At 38.8% G+C, this 22,004-nt stretch overlaps 2 protein-coding genes across 3 annotated transcripts in view; both read left to right on the top strand.

Moving 5' to 3' along the window:
- rabgap1 (RAB GTPase activating protein 1) overlaps window positions 1–22,004 on the top strand; it is a 77,049-nt gene that overhangs the window by 36,604 nt on the left and 18,441 nt on the right. For both annotated transcript variants that reach the window (XM_026174139.1, XM_026174138.1), the window contains 6 exons: window positions 14,189–14,302; window positions 17,335–17,409; window positions 18,220–18,345; window positions 18,635–18,778; window positions 20,204–20,245; window positions 21,103–21,231. In XM_026174139.1, the coding sequence (XP_026029924.1) occupies window positions 14,189–14,302; window positions 17,335–17,409; window positions 18,220–18,345; window positions 18,635–18,778; window positions 20,204–20,245; window positions 21,103–21,231 (630 nt within the window). The remainder of the gene's footprint in view (window positions 1–14,188; window positions 14,303–17,334; window positions 17,410–18,219; window positions 18,346–18,634; window positions 18,779–20,203; window positions 20,246–21,102; window positions 21,232–22,004) is intronic.
- On the top strand, window positions 588–7,230 carry LOC113025904 (probable G-protein coupled receptor 21). Its single transcript, XM_026174140.1, has one exon. The coding sequence runs from the start codon at window positions 2,818–2,820 to the stop codon at window positions 4,018–4,020; it is 1,203 nt and encodes a 400-aa protein (XP_026029925.1). The 5' UTR covers window positions 588–2,817; the 3' UTR covers window positions 4,021–7,230.

Here is a 22,004-nt window from a genome sequence, read left to right as displayed (position 1 = left end):
AATTCACTCAGAATGCATCAGCCCAGTGTCCTTACAGTTACATGGAAATTTGAACATATTACTCCTGTACTGAAGTCACTGCACAGATTCCCAGTTTGTTACAGAATTACCCTTAAAATCTTTGACTTGCTCAGTGTCTGTAACCCAGTCAGATCTCTCAGGTCATCAGGTGCAGAACTTGTAACTGTCCCCAGAATTAGATCTAAGTGTGCTGATGGTGCTTTAAGTTCCCGTGGACCTGTTCATTGGAACAAGCTGCCTGCTGACCTGTTATCATTATAAACCTACACGGATGTTTTAATCTTCTGCGTTCAGTGCATTGAATTGAAGTATAATGAAATGTGCTCTATAAAAAATGCCATTGCCATTATATACGTCACATAAATACTTAAAGGAACATGTTGTTTTGCTAACATAGCAATATTGTAAAGGTGTTATTTTTATAGAAATTGTATGACATTTTAACATTACACTGTCATTGTTCAGTTATTTAGTGCAAATGAACATCATTGTTAAACAAAACGGTAAAATTAGAATTTCAATGTACTGATAAGCCCCCTTTTTCTTGTTTTTGAGACAGTAAAACTTGGACATCAAATCTGAAACAACCTTCTTACGTAGGATTCCCTTTTTAATCAGAATGATTGTAGTCAGAAATAAAAGTAATAATATAATGTTAAGCTTACTGATAACACTCAGTCTTAATTATTTCTAACAATCATCAGAAGCAGAATAATTTAGCTATGAAAGTCAGTATTTTAGAATGATTAGATTTGACCGATGACCTTTAATTTCAGCATGTTATCAGGAGTGTCTTGTGAGCCCTCGGCTTCCTGTGGAAAAGTTTCTGAGCTTTAGTTGACTTGGAGGTCCATTGGGGATCATTGCAGTCCCCACTTGTTAAAACCAGTGCTAATACTAATTCCCATTTGACTGCCATTCCATTTTTAATGTCCACATGATGTTGCCAGTTGTGTCTCTTGGAACTCAAAATTTCTTTAGAAACCTCTTCATCATGACTTATTGTTAGTTTGGTGTAAGGAAATAATTACGTGTCTTTTATAGCCACGTTTGCGTCTTGGCTGTAAAGGCAGGAACTGCATCTGTATGGCAGCTGAAGCTTATTTTGAAGCTTAGTTGTTACAGAGTTCAAAAAAGTTTAAAACTAAAATTAGTTTTTTGTTTGTCTGCTTTGTTTTTGCAACCACTTTGGTAGTCTTGTGTTGAATCATGTGATTTTTGGGAGAAGGTGATTTATTTGTGTTGTGCATTAATATTATATTATTGTGCATAATGCAGATATAAACATTTGATGAGAGACAATAACATTTGAGTTTGGCCTTCTTTTCTGAATTTGAGTTGTCCCCTGTTGAGTAGTGTTACATGCAGATTTTAAACCCATATATTTAACACCTGGTTTAACTTGTGTACAGGGTTGTGCATCTATTGGCCTATTGTAATCTAAAGCTATGGTGGGGCTGTTGGTTCTTTATTTGTTTTTTCCCTGTGTGGATTGCTCCAAGATTAATAATAGAAATATTTCCTGTAAGCTGTACTAAAACATGTGGTTATTGTTTTCAGCAGCGCTTTACTTACAAATGCTGTGTACTGGGGTCTAGAAAGAGACTGGGCAGATTCTTGCTGCCTGATTGCCTGTGTTTGTGGGGGGATGAGAGATTTTAAAAGTCAAATTCACAAGTTCTGTGTTACAATGAATGTTTCTAATTTTAGCAGTGTGAAACATCATGTTTAAGTCTTGGGGTGATTATGAGAAACACTGGCACCAAGGAAAAAAAAAAAGAACGGGGAGGAGTGGGAGGGTGGTGGAAGGAGGGCAGCCTCGTGTCTTTGCAGTTGATCATTGGTTGGAACCACTGGGAAGGGGGTGGTGCCTCAGTGCCACTGTTTCTGTAGAGAGAGGCAGAGAGAGCGAGTAGTGTGAGAAAGAGACAGCAAAGGAGAATAAATGAACACTGGGGGTTCTCCCAGCCAGCCTGCCTGCCTGCCTGCCTGCCTGCCTGATTTCCACTACAGACAAAGGTGATGCCCTTCCCAGCTGAGGTGGGCGTGCGTGCATTTTGAATACCGGTCACCTCGCACACCTTCTTCATCCTCACAGCTCAAGGCATTCTGCTGTGATCTTTCTGCGAAGGACTAGACAGAAACTGAGGCAAGAGCAAGCAGAGAGGCGGAAACGGCAGCAAGAAATCAGAGCTGGAGGATAAGAAACGGGGGGAAGAGGAAAGACAAGCAAGTTAATGGACTGAATAAAAATGATGCTTAATCTTTCATGTAAATTATGTATGCAGCACATTAAACAATAATGTCTCCTCACTGGAAGCTGTGTCTGTGACTCTGTGGACTGTAGACAGAAAAGAGAGAGATTCAGTCTGGGATTTCTGCAGCTGCAGCAGATGTTGATGACATCTCAGACTATATAGGGAAGGGAGGCATTTCAAGCAAGTCGGACTGGAATTCCTTAAAAGTCAAATTTTTGTCTCTTTGCTCTTCTTTGTGCCTTCAACTGGGAATTTTGCAGTACCGAAACAGGAAAAAGAAAAGGACCCGTATTGCATCATTTGGAAACCTTAACAGCCTGCTCTGAAGACAATTCCTGGGGACTTTCTCACCTTTTTATGGTCTTTCAGTCTTTCATTCATTTGAAATGATAAACGCCAGCAGTCTCATTATGGAGCACTGCATTTGGACTGAAACCATACAGCTTCTCTGAGCTCTACCCAGCGACCGGGCAAAGTAGTGGCTTCTAGGATTTACTGTATCCTTGAAGAGCCCTTCGGACAGATATTTCTGCCCAAGATGATGAATTCCTCGCTGGATCCACTGAACCAGAGCTCTGCTGACTTCTCAAACTCATCTGCTCCCTTTTGCTTACTTGAGATAGGCTATTCCCAGATTTTCACGACCTGCCTCCTTGAAGTTTCGATCATACTTCTCCTGACTGTTCTCATTATTTCTGGTAACCTAGTGGTGATTTTTGTGTTTCACTGTGCCCCTCTGCTCAGCCAGCACACCACCAGTGCTTTCATCCAGACTATGGCATATGCCGATCTGCTGGTGGGAGTCAGCTGCCTTTTCCCCTCCCTGTCCCTACTCCATCATCTTCAGAGCTTCGATCCCAAACTCACCTGTCAGGTGTTCGGGTACATGGTATCTGTTTTAAAGTCAGTTTCAATGGTGTCTTTAGCATGCGTGAGTGTAGACCGCTACATCGCCATCACACGGCCTCTGACTTATGCATCCCTAGTGACACCTTGTCGAGTGCGCTGCTGTATTGTGTTGATATGGCTTTACTCTGCTCTGGTGTTTCTCCCATCTTTTCTTGGATGGGGGAAACCTGGTTATCATGGCGATGTTGTGGAGTGGTGCGCAGTGGAATGGAGGACAAGTCGGGCTTTCACAACCTTCATTGTTACGCTGCTCTACGCTCCAGCTGCTCTAACTGTCTGTTTCACTTACGCAAACATCTTCAAGATCTGCCGACAGCACACCCGAGAGATCAGCGAGCGCCATGCACGTTATGGACCTCAGCAACTGCAGGGCCCAAGAATCGCAGTTGGCTCTGTGGTCAAGGACAACAGTACAGTAGAGCAAGGACAGTTACCCCACTTGTCCCAACCCCAGTATCAGCAGTCCACATCAGCATACCCAGACAGACGTTATGCTATGGTGTTGTTTCGCATTACTAGTGTGTTTTATATCCTTTGGTTGCCCTATATCCTCTACTTTCTGTTGGAGAGTGGAGGGATCTACCACCACCCTGCAGCATCATTCCTTACCACATGGCTGGCTATTAGTAACAGCTTCTGTAACTGCCTCATTTACAGCCTCTCCAACTCTGCCTTCAGGAAGGGCCTCAAACGTCTCTGCTCTTTCTGTTTGCAGCGCAGCGGCAGCAACTATGGGGTTAGGAACACCAAAAAGGCTTTTTTTGGTTCTGCTGAAAAGGGGTGGGGATATGGTCACGGGGAGATGAGAACTGGTACAACATGTCACGTGTAGGGTAAACACTTTTGCCAAATTGGCATTTGGACACGTAAGAAACGGCTGAAGTGATGGCTGTTAAAATGCTGCTAAAATGTGCTGTAAAGAGATGGAACAAGGTGTTGAATAGCCTATGCCGTTTCTGTTGCATTTGGAAGTTAGACAAGCATCCTCTCTGCACAAGCCACAGCTGGCAAGTAGAATAAGTCGAGAGTAAATCTATGAGAAAAAAAAAAGTGGCTCTTCATGATGTTTTAAAATGGTCAAGGACAGGCATGATAGGTGGAGGGGGGTTGAAATAAGGAAAAAAAAAGTATATGAGAGCCGTAGACGTAAAGTAACTTGAGGATGAACAAAAGGTTTATCTACCAGTGTTCCTTTTTTAAGTGAATCCTTAAATTGTTATAACAAAAACCCTTACCGAAACTGTGTTGAAAAACTAAATGTGCCATTTCTGAAATAAAGTGATTTCACTTCATTTGCCAGATCATCGTCACATAAGTAATACTGAATGAAGCGCAGGATAGATGAATGCAAACAGAACAAGTGACTTCTGTGATTAAGGATCGATGTACTGAAGCTAACTGATAACAACCAGCTCGTTAATTATGGTTTTCAGTCCTCATACCATAAATCAGTGTTAAATATTAAAAATGATGCAACTTTTTTTCTTTAAATATTTGTTGTCTCTTGTCGCTGAAGGAGTAGGTAGGTGTAGACCCACCTAGATTTACCGACTTTGAATTTTAGATTAACCTATTTATTGATGTTGCTCACAAATGTCTTTAAATGATTTGTGAGTTTGCACACTACATCCATTTTCTTTGTAATATAGTATGGTAACCAGCTTTGGCATATGACTGTTAACCTGAAAAATGCAGATGTAATGATTAGTGAATATCTCTTTCAAGTAATATGTCATTGCACCTTTGTTATGATTATGTAGCAAATGTGATTTTGTGTTTCTGGGGCACTGAAAGGCCGAGGAAGGATGTATTATTGCACTTATTTTATATTGATTATTGGTACATCTTTGGGATAATTTTATTTATTTTTTAAGAGATTTTTCTTGTTGGTTAGAGGAAAAACAAAAAAGCAAAGAAAAAAAACCACAACTATATTTTCAACCACAAAAGCCTAAACTTATTAACTTTTTTTAAGGAACTGAACATTTTCTTTGGGCTGTTCCTAATGACTATTGTTCTTTAAAGATTTTTATGATTGCGAGACCGTCTGACTGAAATGCCAGAAGTACTTGACCAGTCAAAAATTTTCAGTGCTCCGAGCCTCACCCACAGTTACTGCCCAAGAGCATTTACATTAGCATTCATATGAATAACCATTCAACTGTGAGCCTTACCCCTTATCTTTTGGATTGGTAGGAGAAACAATCCTATGACATCCTGAGTCAGATATTTGTAACAATCTCAAATGATTCCTTTTTTTTGTTTTGTTTAGTACAATCTTAGATGTTTGCTGTGTTGTGACTGCATTACTGTGCCTGCATTTGGGATCTAGTACACGTGTACGCAAACAAACAGGGATCACATGCAATCAGAACAGACAAATAGCCCATTCACTCTGCCAGCAGGCTTACCTCTGTGCGGCAACAAGAAGAGGGACTGGTTGTGTGCATACCGTCCTAAGCTCTAAATTTGCGAGGAATTACTTTTGCGATGAGCTATGGAGTCTTCTTTTATGCGTTAGCTAGAGAAATTCGAGCTTTATACATTTTATTTAAACTACCAAAGAGAGTTCAGTAGGTATTCGTGGATATTTTTCCACTTTTCTCTAGTGTATAAAAGATCAATGCTAGCGGATTTTACTCAAAGTTTGCGGTGGGTCGGCGATGCCTTGTGTGCATGAATATGACTGTTTCTCAGACTACTGAGATATATCGTTGCCTTGATAGAAACACGATTTTAAACTGTTGGGAAATGATTTCCTCTAACAGCTAGAGAGGGCTCTGTTTATTAACACTTGGCTGTTTTTGGAAGGCACAAACTGTCAATTGTACGCACGTACAGAAATGAAAATGTCAGGTCCACATTCACTGCGGAGTAACCTGAACCACACGAGTTGTGAAATATATTTGCAAATTATACTTATATTTCACAAGTTCACTTTTGTCATTGTTTATCTGTTCTGTACAATCAAAATTAACCAGGAGTGAAAACATGACTGAGAACAATTTAAACAATTTTTTATTTTATTTATTTTTTTCTTTTGCATTTATTCATTCATGTGTGCTTGTTGTGTATGAGAGTTTACAGATATGTCAGGATGCGACCATTGGTTGAATTTGGACTGTTTAAGATTTTCCAGCAAGGGTGCTACTGAAGCTTTCCCCTTTGCTCATTTCTTTATTAGCTGCACTTCCCTCAAGTGTTTCCCCTCTGTGCGTTGTGAGTGTATGTGAGTATGAAGTATTGTGGTGGTAGATAGATTCACATGTTGTCTTTAAATACTGTAATCTGCGTAGCAATGCCAAATATTGTAATCTTTCCTATTTTTGTTTCAGTCTCTAAACAAGTGTACAATATTGCCGTACTGAATGTTTGATTGTTAAACTATACAAATTTCTTTTCTACTCACTTTTTTCCTTTTGTTCTTGTAAAGTGATAAATGTTGCGCAATCTAGGTAGGATTAGCAGCATGCTTACTGATTAAAAAGACTGAAGTTTGTTTTTAGATATTTCTGTTTAAATTTTCTGCTGTAAACACAATTTGTAAAGACTGATGGCTTTTAAAGTTGACTAATTTAAAACTATAAAACTTAAAGGTACAGTTTTGTAAATTGTAGCGTATAATGGTGACACATCATTGATCTTGCGTACACATTCAGTCTGTCTTGTGGGAAAATAATCACTTCCATGTTCTCAAGGACATGACACTGGTGACTATGAGGAACAACTATGGCACGCTGGGTAAGATTTTAAAGAACAAGAGGAAATGTGGCCGCTACAGCTGGTTTAGGAAGTCATTTGTAGCTTAAATGCAGCATTCTTCTGTGAGAGAGAGGAAAAGAATTGTTGGTGGGCACAATAGTAAATGAGCACATAGTTCACCTGCAACAGACTGATTAGTAAACTCAGAAAGGTCATGAAAATGTATTCAGTAGATGCAAAGAAAGAAAACTAAAATGACTCTGAACATCCAGAAGCTTATATCCTTTTCTTTGGCTGTAATCAAAGCGCATTTGAATAAATTTAAATGTCTTTATGAGCATACAGCGTCTTTGTCTTTTGTCCTAATGAAGTCACATACTTTAATGGATAAAAGTGTCATTTATTGGATTTTTTTCACTTGGATAAACGAATCGTTTGTCATGGAAAAGGTTAATGATAAAATGATTTGTCCAATTCCCGTCACAGGTACTATGACTGAAAAGGCAAAGATAGCGTTAGTACGTTGGTCTTTCTATAGTTAGTGAGGAGTACAACTACCTGTTAAAATGGTGGTGAAGACATATTGTTGATTTGTTTTAGGGCCTCTCTTAACCGCAATTTACCAATCTTAGAAGTCTTTGTGTCGCCTTGAGACTGGCTTTGTATTTTTAGTTTAAAAATTATTTTTTACCCTTGACTTGGCCCTGCACGTGTCATCTACATTGCCCTCTTGTAGTCTGATAGTGTAATCAGCAAATTAGGGCTGACCCACATTCAAAACTGTGTTTTGTTTTGTTTTTCTTGTAAATTACTCGTCTGTTATCATCATTGTTATGGAGGGTTTTCTTTCCCCGGAAAATTATCAAGATCATTTTATCGTCCTGCTTTAGTCAAAACAGGCAGTGTCATTAAAGGCTGACTTATGATGCAGCTGTTTTAAGGAACTGATTATTTTAAATACACAAGAGGAACCTGAGCACTGTAAGTGAGGTGTATTCTGGAAAGCTTCCAAAATCAAGATTTTTACTCTTGCCCACATTGAACACTGAATAATACATGTAATGAACAGTCGGAACTATGTAAGTTTCAGATTGAGAAAATAGAGCCACTCCATTTTTAAAATGTTGCTAAAATGCAAAATATTTTATTTGCCAACGGTGTTGAATTTCTGATGAGGTTTGCGTGAGATGTTAGCTTTTGTGAATCATGAATGTGGGGATAATTTAAATGTTTTTTTTGCTGCTGGTGGACGTGAGATTCTTCTGATTTACTCAATGCTTTGTTGCCTTGTTTTTGTAGCATTTTTGTGCATTGTGTATCTGTACTAGGCAAATAAATGTGATGTTATTTCAGTCTATTCAACTGAATCTGAACTAAAACAAGGAGAACTGAGGTTAAATTTTGAATTTTGTTGTTGATTTCCCAAGTTTTCACTAGTCAAAATGTCAGATCTCTCGAAAAGCAGCATATTTCTGCCTGCAGCTATTCAGCTGAATTTGAATGCTGCTGAAACTGATGTAAAATATGTGGCAGTTGACATTACTTGTCATTTCTATTCTGATGAGATTCATATTTTGTCTGCTCTCCTTTTGCTGAGGCAGTGAAACCAGTGCACAAATGGCACAGAAAGTAGGGCATGAGACAGACTATTAAGATTTAATTATGGCTGATGCTAAGGTGAGGAAACTGCACTATGGGAAGCCTAAGCAAGTGTTATTTACCAGCCATTTTAAAGAAAAGAGAAGGAATCACTGAATTCATCTCAGTTATATTTACGTTGTTTTTTTTTACGTTTTTTTTTTTAAAAAACAGGACAGTAAAACATTCACCATTTATTCTTCCATTTACATTTAAATCAAGTTAAGTAATCTAAATGCAGCACTTTGTATTATTTTGTTCAGGGTGAAAGGTTTATGGCAAGCTTGATAAATATCACCCTATGTTCTCTTGGTGTCTTGGTAGGGTCCTTTAGGAGCAGAGAAAGAATAACAGAGTGACATGTCAGCTATTGTGTTGAGTCAGAGAAAATCGGGGACGTAAACAATAGAGAGCTAGCTATTCAGCCTTCTCACGGAAGCTCTAGTCTAGTGCTTAACTCCAAGCTTTAGATTCATGCACACACACACACACACACACACACACACACACACACACACACATTTGCACTGTAGCGCAGCCATTTTTGGCTTACCCCCAGTGAAGACATTTTATTGGTGTTCTGTCAGAAAATGTTTTGTTCCTGGACTTTCACTCAGTTTATGGGTGTTGTGGGTCTCAGCAGTACTTGTTACTGATAGCCAAAAGTGTTCTGATGCATCTGTAATGTTTGTACAGATTTTTAAACAGAAACAGGCTGGTGTGCTCGAGAATAGAGAGAACTACAGAAAAGGCCGATCTGAGACAACCTAAATGCAAATGAATAAATAATTGTGGCAAGTCCTCCGAGAATCTTAGAACAACATATCTGCCGAGTCCACTTTAGAGAAAATGGCTGCTTCAAAGGGGAAGTAATATGATTTTTCTTATATTCTGCGATGCTTTTACAAAAGTGTAAAATGGCTGTCATTGATAAGGGCATCACAGGCACACAGCTCCAATCAGGGAAAAACAAGTTGGCTTAAAGTGAGAGGAAAAGAAGCTAAAATGTGTTTTTTTTTAGACAGAGTATGCACCAAGGAGGGGAGCTGTGCAATTGCCCACTGTAAGATAAATAGGAATTATTTTAAGTTGGGAATTGTGGAGAGCTCATTTAGTAGAGTCATAGAATATCAATATAGAGCAGTAAATGAGCAAAATAGACCCTCTTTAACGGGCATAGTGGTCTCAAGTAGAGACTGACTAACTGGTAGCTTGTACTACCGTTTGACATTGGCTATTTATGAGTCTGTCCATATTATACAAAAAGCAGCAGAATGAAGGAGAGTCAGGTAACACGTGAACAAGTAAACGTAAAACTAAATATATCAAATTATAGAAAAATATCAGCTGATGAATCAGAAGAGCAGAAAGTGTTTTTTTTTTAATCATCAAATATTGGTAATTGGTAGTGATATTGGTTCCATATTAGTCAGGCTCTGACATGAATCAATATAATTTTTTCTGAGATCTTTTTTTTGGTCTTGTTTTTGTTTGTTTTCTGTTCGTACTCTAATTCCATTGATAATTTTCCAGTTAGCTCCAGATGTATTTTATCTTTCATGTTTTCTCTCTTTCTGCTTCTCTGTGTTTCTTTTTCTCACTTCCTCTCATGCTTCCGTACATTATGTTGAGATACTAAATGCATTTTCTTCCTCTCTCGTGCTACTCTAATTCTGAACTTTTCTTTAACTGAGCTGACAGATAGGGAGGAAGCTAATTGGCCATTATGTCAGAAGTCTTTGTGCATGCTCTAAACACTTACGATAAGTATGGCTAAGTGGTGCTTGTATAAACATGGATGGTTATCTTTCACAGAGAGACTATAGCTCTGTGGGATGTGCCACATTGGATGCAATGGTTTTCTCTTTGAATAAATAGATTTCTGGGACACAAGTTTTTAGTACCCTTGAGGCTAAATGTCTCAATCACTTTGGATTTTACTGATGCACTTTATGGTGAGGTCCTGCCAAGTTTAGAAGATATACTTTATTAGGTATTCTTGTTCTTCTTGTCCTTGTTAATACAAATATCAAATTGGCAAGTCACATGGCAGCAATTCAGTGCATTCAGGTTTGCAAATATGGTCAAAATGACCTGCTGAAGTTCAACCCGAGCTCTGGAATGGGGAACAGAAGTGATTTAAGCGACTTTGAATGTGGCATGGTTGTTGGTGCCAGACAGGCTGGTCTGAGTCTTGTTGATCCGCTTGGATTTTCCCACACAACCCAACCCTCTCAAGGGTTTACAGTGAATGGTCAGAAAAAGAGAAAATATCCAGTGAGCAGCAGCTGTCTGGGGGGGAAATGCTTTATTGATCCCAGAAGAGCGTCTCTGAGGGCACAGCACATGGAAACTTGAAGCAGAGGACTAAAGCAGCAGATGACCACACCAGGTGGGACTCCTGTCAGCTAAGAACAGAAAACTGTAGCTTAATTTCACACAGGATCGCCTTTTTTAATGAGTTTTGATTTGTGCTGTGACATCAAGAATTTGCCATAAACAACATGAAAGCATGGATCCATGGTTCAGGTGCCTGAACCAAAGAAGACTTTCTTGACATAATTTGGGACCCTTAGTGGTGTTGCTGACCTTGTCTATCCCTTTATGACCACAGTGTGCCCAGCTTTTTATAGCCTTCTCCCTCAGGATAGTGCATCATGTCACGAGCTCAAATCATCCCAAACTGGTGTCTTGAACATGCCAAAGAGTTCACTGTTCTGTACCAGGCCACCCGATTTCAACCCAATAGAGGACTTTTGGATGTGCAGCTGACAAATCTGTAGCAACTGTGTGATGCTGTCATGTCAATGTGGACCAAAAGTTGTGAGGAATATTTCTAGCAGCTGGTTGAAGCTATGCCGTGGAAAAGTAAAATGGGGATCCAACTTGCTGCTAGCAAGGTGACCGTGTTTAAAAGTGAACATGACTAATCTCAGATAATTAGATTTGTTATTGTGTATGTCCGATTGAACGAGAGCTACAGTGTAATTCAGAGCTCCAGCTCTGTGACAACCAAAAAACCAACTCTATAGTCACCAAAATTACTCTGAATTTCATCTAGTTAAATCACTTTCACTCACTGACTTAACACCTTCCCCTTGTTCTTAACTGTCACAGCTAACTGCCTGAGCCTTACACCAACCTTTATCACAACATAACCTCATTTAACCTCAACCTTAAAGTCAATTATTTACTCTAAAACAGTCGTTTGAAGGCAGAACAGAACATAAAGTCTTCATCCCATATTCCCAAGGTCTACAATTCACACAATACCATACATGTATACACACTCAGTGTTTTTTAGGGTGTGGTGTTAGTCGTGGAGTGGACCACTGTTGTTGGTCTCTTATCCCCATTAGCTTGCTTTGTTTAAATATCCCTTTCTTCCTGCATTTCTTCTCATACTTGCATTATTTTTGTTACACTCTCTTCCTTTGTGGAAGTTGGAACAGAAACCTCGGAAAAAGGAGGGACTTGATGGGTACAGTAACAGAGTGACCAAAAAGGTATAATTAGCTACAAAGGGAGCACGAGTGGTTTGAAAACACTGACGATTTAAATGAAGGGTTCTCTTTTAAGTTTACATCTACTTTGAGGATGGGTTTGCAGGATTGTTTTCTCGGACAGAATTTGATCCCCTGTAGGGATTAATAAAGGTTTAGTTATGCTAAAGTGCTCTTCAGCAATGGTTAAAAAAACATACAAGCAAATAACTCAAGGTGTAATTTATGAATTTCCAGCATGTAATGGAAACATTTTCCTACATGTATGAAATGAGTCTTACAATTAAAAAAAAAAAAAAAAAAAAAAAAAAGTTAATTTAACATTTTTGGCTGAGACATTATAGGTTTACACCGATGACTGAAAGTGTTTCCCTCTGTTGTCGCGCCAACGCCCTCATTTTGCTTGAGAGAATGATCCCGGCACCAGATTACAAAGTTCAGTGAACATCACCCAATACATAGTCCCAAATTTATACTTATTTTACCCACAAATGCTACATAAAGCTATGGTTTAAAAGTGGGTTTGATTTGTTGTATACAAATGGGGAGTTACAGAGTAAGATTTTTTATTTAGAGGCCGTGTCTCGGAAATTCACTTGTGATGAATAATGAATTAAGTGGTGATTAATCTTTGCAAAGCACGGCTAGTTTAGATTATATTATTCACTGATCTATGTGTGTGTAGTATATCCACTCTGTGGAGTGATATGCCAAAGAAATACGTTTCCCCAGGCTTGTATATGTACTGTGTGCAATCTCCACACATACAGCCATGCGGTTCTGTGAAAAACTAAGCACATTTAAGGATTTAGTCGCTTGTAGGACCACCTTTAACAGCAATAACTTGAAGTAATAGTTTTCTTTATGACTTTATCAGGCTTTTACATTGTTGTGGAGAAGCTTTGGCCCACTCTTTTTTACAACATTGCTTTACTTCATTGAGGTTTGCGGGCATTTGTTTATGTTGAGCTCTCTAAAGGTCCACAGTATTTCAGTCGGGTTGAGGTCTGCACTTTGAGTCGGCCATGCCATTGCATTGTCCTGCTGCATGGCCCAAGTCAGTTAGTTGGTCTACACTGAAATATACCAGGGCTGCTAGATGGATTTGGAACATTTGTGTACTCCCAAGAAGATGATTTTTTGAATCTTCTTGTTCTCCCTTGCATTTTCATCTAGTGAAATATCTTACCGGTTATATAAACTTGCTATGAAAGTTATTACTACTATAATAATAATAATAATAATAATAATAATAATAAAGTACAAGTAGCAAAATTGGGTCATTAGTTTGAAAAGAAATATGAATTTGTCTAAAATATTGATGTTGGGACCAAATAGAACTGTATTGTGTTACAGTAGCGCAAATAATTAACCTTGATGGCATGTACTTTCAATTTTACAGAAAAAAAAAAGCGTGCAATAGCAAAACCTTAAGAGCACACAGCAGTCTGGATAATAACTGCTTAAGCCATCCATCTATCCCTCTCTAAAGACAATATGTCTTAAACCTGATGCAGTTGTTAAATTCAGTTTATAGTTGCTGTAAAGTATTTCAGTCTCAGTTTATTTTCTTCCCAAATGACCATCTAGTTGACATCAAGTAGGTCACCAAACCAAGAATTGAATCTTACATACAACATTACACAAATTAAATTACCATTTAGTTTCCACTTTTGGTAAAAGCAAAGCTGTTAGTATATTATTTGTTTCACTGAACATGTTTTACCAAGTAAATAACAATATCTGTTTTGTGTTATGTGCCTGTTGTTTGCATACGTACTATACCATCAGAAACTAATGCTTATATTACGTATAAGAAGAAGTGGTCATTATTAGAGTCAAAGTGGGGTGGGCAGATACAGACAAATAAAAAGGCACTGAGCTGTGGACAATCTGTACGGTGGAAGGGAACACTCTGTCCTACCACTTTTTATTCCTGCCCCATACTGTAAATCTCAGCAATGTGTGAGGCCAGCAAATACTCTACAGCACTGACCACTGCTGGGTCTCTGCGGATTGATTTTTCTCTTTTTGCAGAGACCGAATAATAAAAATGGCTTTGAATGTTTTAGTTACTGAATTTCACCCTGCCTCTGCCTCTTCACCTCCTTTCAATCCACTTTAACCTCTCTCTCTCTCTTCTCTTTTCACTTTTAGGAGTCCCCTCAGGACAGCGCCATCACCAGGGACATTAACCGGACATTTCCAGCTCACGACTACTTCAAAGACACTGGAGGAGATGGACAAGACTCCCTCTATAAGATCTGCAAGGTGAGACACTTAACACACAAGGAGGAGGTTAATTTTTCCTCTGAAGTCAGCAGAGGGCATTATCCAGGCAGTCATTAAAATGGATTCACACAGTGCACAAAGCTACTGCAACAGCTGTATGCCAAATGAGGTGTAAACCATTTGGTAGCAGAACTGCAGAAACAAGTCAGCAGCACTCTTTTCCCCCTTCTCCCCCACATTAACTTCTGCTGCGTGTAAATTTACAGCTTAAAATACACATAATGAAGAAATAACAGGGAGTGATAAACTGGGTCAAGAACAATAGTAGTAATACTTCGCAGTGCTCTTCAAGGATATTGGGCCAGTGGCTTAAGCAGAGATGATTAAAATGACGCTCCCACTTATTATAAATGTTAAGCTTTACTATTAGTGAGCAGTTTAAAGGTTTTCAAGAGGCACTCCAGGATAATCTGATATGTTTGCATTTAAAGATTACAATGAGTCATTTTTTTTAGTTTATTCAATAGAAAAAAGAACATCGTACTCATAAATAGACATTGATTAGTGTATAATTATATCTTCCAATAATCAGTGCATTGTCATAAATTGGGAATTAATCCATTTAAACTACATAGGAGCAGGGGCTGCCATGTTTGCCATGTTGCGCCACCATCTGAGCTGAGATGGGCGTCGCTGTTCCGCCTAATTATTTTTTATGTTTCAAGCTAGACGCCTCATAAATTACTTTTAATTTAAAGATCACAAATAGGTATTTTAAACTTTATTTATACATGGATATTTTAATTATCCCATTCTTATTATGTCTGCCTCATCCATTTCTTCTCTCTCTGCTCCCTCATTTCCACCTCATCCTCTTCCTCCTCACCTCAAGCCTCATGCTCTGAACACATGAAAATGTGCATAAACATGCTTGTTTTTTTCCTGATATTGTCAGCAGATTAGACATGCGACCGTCCCTGTTTATTACAGTCTCACATCGTGAGTGTCAGAATGTCAGATCCGCTTCAAAGACAGTTTCAATAACGCCGGCTAACAGTGACCAAAACAGCAACACTTACCGACAACTCACCTCAGTATGAGACAGAAGTGAGTTTCACTGACTCGTCGACTCGTATCAGACTCCTTTCACAAAGTTTTACAGCCTCCTACAGTGTGAATAGACGTGGACTCCAGCTGAGATAAATGGAGGACTGACATTCTGTACTTATTTCATGAATGGCGGCCAATCTGCAATCTACTGATGTCTAGCAGTGATATTTTTCACAGTGTACCTTTAATGTGCACTGCTAGTTTACTTTTCTGCTTATAAAAGGCAGCATTTTGTGGTCTTTGCATGCATGAAGTTTTTTCCTTTCCCACTCAACTCACTTCACTGCCAGATGTTTATGCACCACTACTGCAGGTCATTAAATTTTGTTTTCTCCCTCCCATAGATTGTTTTGTCCCGTCTCCCTATAAACTCTTCCTTCTTTCCTCTTTCCCCTCACCTGCAACCACTCGAAGCAGATAGCTGACCCTCCATGCTCGTCTGGAGGTTTCTTCCTGTTAAAATGGATTTTTTCTAGTCCTAGTGCTGCTCTTTGTGGATTGTCTGATTTTTGGGGCAGTCTTTCTAACACTGTAGGTTCTTTACCTAAGGTATAAATCACCTTGACACACCTGTTGTTGTGGTTTGGCTCACTATTTCAATTTCATACTAAATGGAATTGAATCAAAACTGAAATTCACATAATATTTAATAAATCTTTTAAATATTAAGAAGTATAAATAGCTGTAATAGACAGCTTGTGTCCTGACATAGATTTGTAAACTCACACCCACTCATGAAGTTGTTTTTTTATAAAACTGCATGTAATTACAGGTGAAAAACAAGCAGTTGGTTAGCTTGCAGCCGTCGTTCTTGATGAAACCTGTCAGAAATAAAAATAATCTCCATGTGAAATTGAATCACATTTCTCTGGAATACGATATAATTACTATGTAAATGACTGGCTCCACAGTAGGTCTGTAGAGCAGTAGTTGAAGGTGCCAACGCTAAAATCAACCGCTCATTAATTTACTTTCTCACCGGGTTACTGGGTGGTTCAGTGAGTTCATAAGAGTGAAAAGCAAAACAAGTTTTTTTTTAAATTGAACGCGTAGTTTGGTGTGCGCGTTTGATTCAAAACGTTGGCGTTTTGATCATCGAGCATCTGTGCTCTCTTTCTCATGAAAACGAGCACGTGCGTCAATAATATGCATACATACATCTGAAGCTATACCTCCATAATTCGTCACGAATGTCCCGACTGCAGTGCGTTCAGTTTTTAGTTTCATGTCATTTATTATGTATAACTCAGGTGAGGACATCCATCTCTTCCCAGACAACCACCTCCTCAGGTGTGTTTAAATAATTCAGCGGGCCCTCCCTCTCCTGCATGTATGGATTGATCCACACTTTGTCCGTTTGATTCATGCTCATAATTTGTGTTTGTAGCTCAGTAGGCCACTACAGCCCTTTCGCCTGATTCTCTCCCTAGCTCCCAAAGCAATTTAATACATAACATTTGTACCAACATTTCCTTCAGACCCCTTTTTTCTTGCTTTTCTGTTTGTTTCTGAATCTATCCAGTTAGACTTGATTTCTTTAGGTCCTATTCAGTCTTTCTTCATTATTATACTGCCACACAGCTCATACACATTATAATTTAAGTTCTCTGTAGCCAAACCAGCGTGCTGAGGGTGAAAAAATAAGATATTTGTTTCATTTTGTTTGGCTTACTGTAATTGTGGGCGGTCACTGCCTGTTCTGTTGATGTGTTTTGTTTAATGTTTCTTGTAAATGTAGATATATGGTATACTAATTACGTTCTCACCATCAATTAAATGCAGCACAAGATCAGTATTTACACATTGCTTTGCAGCCTTGGTGTAACTTCCCAAATCTTTAGAAAAAAATGTATGCTATACTATACAAATACATTAATTTCTTTATTTCTTTTTTTTAATTATTATTATTTATCGTGACACTAGTTTGTTACCTTTCTTTCTGTCTGCATTCTTTTTTTTAGGCTTATTCTGTTTACGATGAGGAGATCGGGTACTGCCAGGGACAGTCCTTCTTGGCTGCAGTGCTGCTGTTGCACGTGAGTTTACATACCAGCATGTCCAGGGAAAAAAAAAAAGTATTTCAAATATAGTGTCATAGCTGAGCGGGGCTGTTTTATTTCCTTTGACATCGATACCCTTCCAGCTTTCAGAAACACTGGAGGATTGGCTTAATTTATTACATCCTCCATCCTATGTTTAATGTCTCTCAGAACTTGGTCAATAAGTACCTATAAAAGGACATTTTAGAGGTTTTATTTGTTTATGTAATGTAGACGGCAACATTAAACCACCTGCCTAATATTGAGTAGTTCTCCCTTTGCACTGCCAAAACAGCTCAGACTCTCTGGGGAATAAACAGGTCCCCTCTTGGGATGGGCTGTGTTGACTGGGACCAAGCATATCCTACAATTGCTCATTGGGATCTAAGGTGTTTGGAGTCCAGACCAACTTCCTAATCTTGTTGTTGTGTTCAGGAGTATATGTTGCAGTAACCCCCACGCATGTGTCTCTAGCAAAGGTTTTAACCGCAGAACTCTGCATAGTCATAAGGCTTTAATGTTGGGGTTTATTTTTTATTTTTTTTTGTGTGTACAATATGGTCACAGTGATCATCTGAAACCTGTAGCTTGTTTTAAAACTCCTCTGTGGTCCGGAGAAATGCCAACAGTGCCACCTAGTGTAGAAACAATGGCCATTTTTATAAAGCATCCGACCAGAGGATTTTTTAAAGTGACATTTTAGAATTTCTTGGGGCACTTTGCAGTTAACTTCATGTGAAACCCTTGTTTTCAGCATGACTGAACTGACTTAAGGCACTAATAAGTAAATCTCTTGGTTTTCTTTAGATGCCAGAGGAGCAAGCATTCAGTGTCCTGGTGAAGATCATGTTTGATTATGGGCTCAGGGATCTTTTCAAGCAAAACTTTGAAGATCTTCATTGCAAGTTCTTTCAGCTTGAGAGACTTATGCAGGTTTGTATGATATAAACTTGTATAACTGAATGCTCTGCACACCTGTACACTGATATATATACTATTATATTATATAATGTAATACATAAGACCAGCAAGGTGTATTACTTAGTATTTAAGTAGAATTGAAGTGATTTCTAGCTGCTCTCCTTCCTTTCCCCCCCATTTGCTATCTTTTTTTTTATTACATCTTCCTTTTCTCCTCCTCCACATTCTTCAATCTGCTTCTCTAACCCCATGTCCTTTTGTGTCTTTATTGCTTTTCTTGCTTTCAACGTGTCTGTTCCAGGAATATATACCAGACCTGTACAACCATTTCCTGAATGTGGGCCTGGAGGCTCACATGTACGCCTCACAGTGGTTCCTCACTCTCTTCACAGCCAAGTTCCCCCTCTACATGGTCTTCCATATAATCGACCTGCTGCTGTGCGAGGTTCGTAATCTAAACACAAACCTCAGTGACTTCAATCGACAGAGGTAATGACTTATTAACTCATGGCATAGAAATGCCCTCAGCTGTTAAAGGCTGATGGGGTGTTGTGGTTACCCTGCCAATCCGGCAGGTGACATGATGTGACATGGAGATCCAAGTTTGTGAGTGGGGTAACTCGAGAATGAAGCGACATAGGAGTTTTAAATTCATACCATAGGTGTGTCTACAAAAAATATTGAAGGAGTTTGAATCTCTGTGACCTAAACCTTCGCCTCGGATTCTGAAATCAATTTTATACAGTGGTGTGAAAAAGGGTTTTCCCCTTCCCGATTTCCTTATTTTTCTTCTCTTGTCACACTAAAATGTTTCAGATCATCAAATTCAGATATTAGACAAAGATGTTTTGATGGATGCTCAATCATCCAGGTAAGGAAATCCCAAAAAGTTGATTCGATTCATCTGGATGTAGCGTTTTTAGTGGAAGAAATGTTTCGTCACTCATCCAAGTGACTTCTTCACTTTCAGCTGAGGTCAGCTTCTTGATCATTCATGTGAAGAATGATCTGCTAGTTTCAGTCATTATGCAAATATATTGTTTACTTAAGCTGAACTCAGCTTTCCAAAAATTAGGTTAATCACAGTTAAGTCATGATTTAACAAGATGGGCAATTGCTTTTCACACAGAACCAGGTAAGTTTGGATACGTTTGGATAAGTTTTCTTCCTTAATCAGTGAAATCATTGTTTAAAAACACAATTTATTTGGGCTATCTTTGTGTGATATTAAACTTTGTTTAATGATCTGAAACATGTAAGTGTGACAAATATAAAAAACTGTAGTAAATCAGGAAGGGCGCAACAACTTTTTCACAGCACCGCAGGTACCATAGATATCTTTTTTTTTTTTACCCTGGGAATTGAAACTCTGAATATAGGAAAACCCTCGTCTCATTAATCTGCTGAATGATGTCAGCCCAGTGATGGTGGAAGAAAGCAGCAGGACTTGGGATGTGGTTCAAGATTTAGGAATTTATGACCAGACCCAGGGAGACTTGTTTCAGATCACACAATAACTCAGACCAGGGTAAAGTCTGACCTTCCGGTGTAGCGGTCCAAGCTGAGCAGCTGTCTTCAGATCCTGTGGAGAGATATGAAGTTACCCCATTAAGTCAGACCGCTTTAACAAATCATCTGGGAAGAAAAGGAGCAGCCGCTGTGCTTATCCACATACTTAGTAAAAGTATATCCCTAGAAACAAGCACACCACTTAAATATGGGGTTTTATTATGAAAGCACTTTAGATGTTTTATTTTTTCAAGAATAAGCATATGACAACGTTTATGTGTGATTTTTGTCAGTCGCTTTTTTCATTAAAACTTTAAGCAACAGTAATTAATCAATTCATTTTGTTTTTTTCTCCCCTCAGGGCATTAGTGTAATCTTCAATGTGGCCTTGGCACTTTTAAAGGTAAGAAAGCCCAGACAAAAAACGAATTATTTTATTGTTCAGCCACACCAAAGTGAAAATGGGACAGCAACCTCCTTGTGATGAGGGGAAATTGGTTGATGATTGTGTGTAGATTGCAATTGTGTTGTTGGCAACACCCTTAACATCTGGGTAAGGTATTTATGCAGGTCGACTGGCAGGAGGCAGCCTGAGACTGCAGTCACTCAAGCAGATTGGTGAAGGTTTGCAAATAAGTTCAGTCTAATTTTTAAAACACAAAAGTTGCTTTCAGCATAGCAGCTGACTGCAAGTGGTTTACTGACCTGGTCCCCGTCTTCGACGTGACCATTGAAAAGTCAATGAGATCACAAGTTTATTGCAATAAATTTGGTCGTGCTGCTCCAACCGCCGTCTTCTTTAGTGTGACTGTAGCATCAAACCAATGAGCATTCAAAGATGGCCAGAAGATTTGAGTGGAAACAGAAATGGAGAGGTTGTGCCAACAGAACCTCAAATTCTAAAAGGTTTATGCATGTGAGACATGTGCAGCCTCACCCCTCTGTTCTGTGCTAAAAGCAGTGCACGTGCTTTTTTTTAAGGGGACGTTGTGCTTGAAGAACACAGTTCCATCCATAAAATAAACAGGCAAAATAAAATAAATCTGTGGAACAACTTTTATTTTACCATAGATTTATAGACTTGGCCACAAACACAGTCTTTATCTTAGTGCTCACGTGTTCCTAACCAAACCCAGGATGTTGCCTTAAGAATTGTTTCTTCATTTAACAAAAAAGGAAATGAGTCTTTCCTTGACAGGCTGTTTAGGCTTGAGTAATGTAAATTTATGTCTAATTTACCTTTTATCTGCTTTTCCCCAGACATCGAAAGATGATCTAATCCAAACAGACTTCGAGGGTGCTCTCAAATTCTTTCGCGTCCCTGTTCCGAAGAGGTACCGCTCCGAGGAAAACGCAAAGAAACTGATGGAGCTGGCCTGTAGCATGAAGGTTAGTTTAAAGCAGAGCATGTAGTACTTATACCTGCTCAACCTGGCTTTTTCTTAAAGATAGTAGACTTGTGTCTTATTGTCATATTTTGTATAAATAAGAATAAACAGATGATTTTCTTAAAATATTCAGAAAGCCTCAAACCCAACTGAACAGTAAATTATTAAACAAAATATATGGTACCAAATATGTGATATATGATCATTAGTTGATCATTCGCAGATCATTATGCACAAAAGTAAAAGATTTTTTCAAGCAGTATTTCTCAAATACCACTAGGGGTCACTGCCGTGCTTTACACCAACCTTAACAGATAAATCGAACACACGTGTCTTTTTCAGTATCTCAAACAGGCGCACTCGCACCTGTGTCCTGACCCGTTTTGAACTGTCTGGCCTAGTTTAAGGGACCTGACTTTGAAGGTAGCTTTGGGCAGAGATATTTATTTGCACAGACCGAGACCAAGAGATTTGAAGTTTTTGGTTCGCAGTTAGACAGCTGGGCAGCAGGCAGATCATGTAATGATCTTCAGCAAAGAAATATCTGCTGGAAATAAATCGGAGGTATCGCTTTTGAATTTAAATCATAACCACCAGAAAAACACAGATTTTCTAGCTTATACTCCTTTTGGCTTATTTGACTTCTTCTATATGCTGTCTTTGAGTATTACACTTATCTGTGCTGCTTTTTTTCTTTAGGGATTCCCCGTAGCAAGTATGTTATCTGGCAAGAGAAAATAATTCCAAGAATTCATTTGAGGTCACTGACTACTG

The sequence above is a fragment of the Astatotilapia calliptera genome, chromosome 7, assembly GCF_900246225.1.
Source record: "Astatotilapia calliptera chromosome 7, fAstCal1.2, whole genome shotgun sequence".
NCBI classification, from domain to species: Eukaryota; Metazoa; Chordata; class Actinopteri; order Cichliformes; family Cichlidae; genus Astatotilapia; species Astatotilapia calliptera.
Note: the sequence above shows the minus strand (reverse complement) of the source record. Positions and strands in the feature narration are given on the sequence as shown.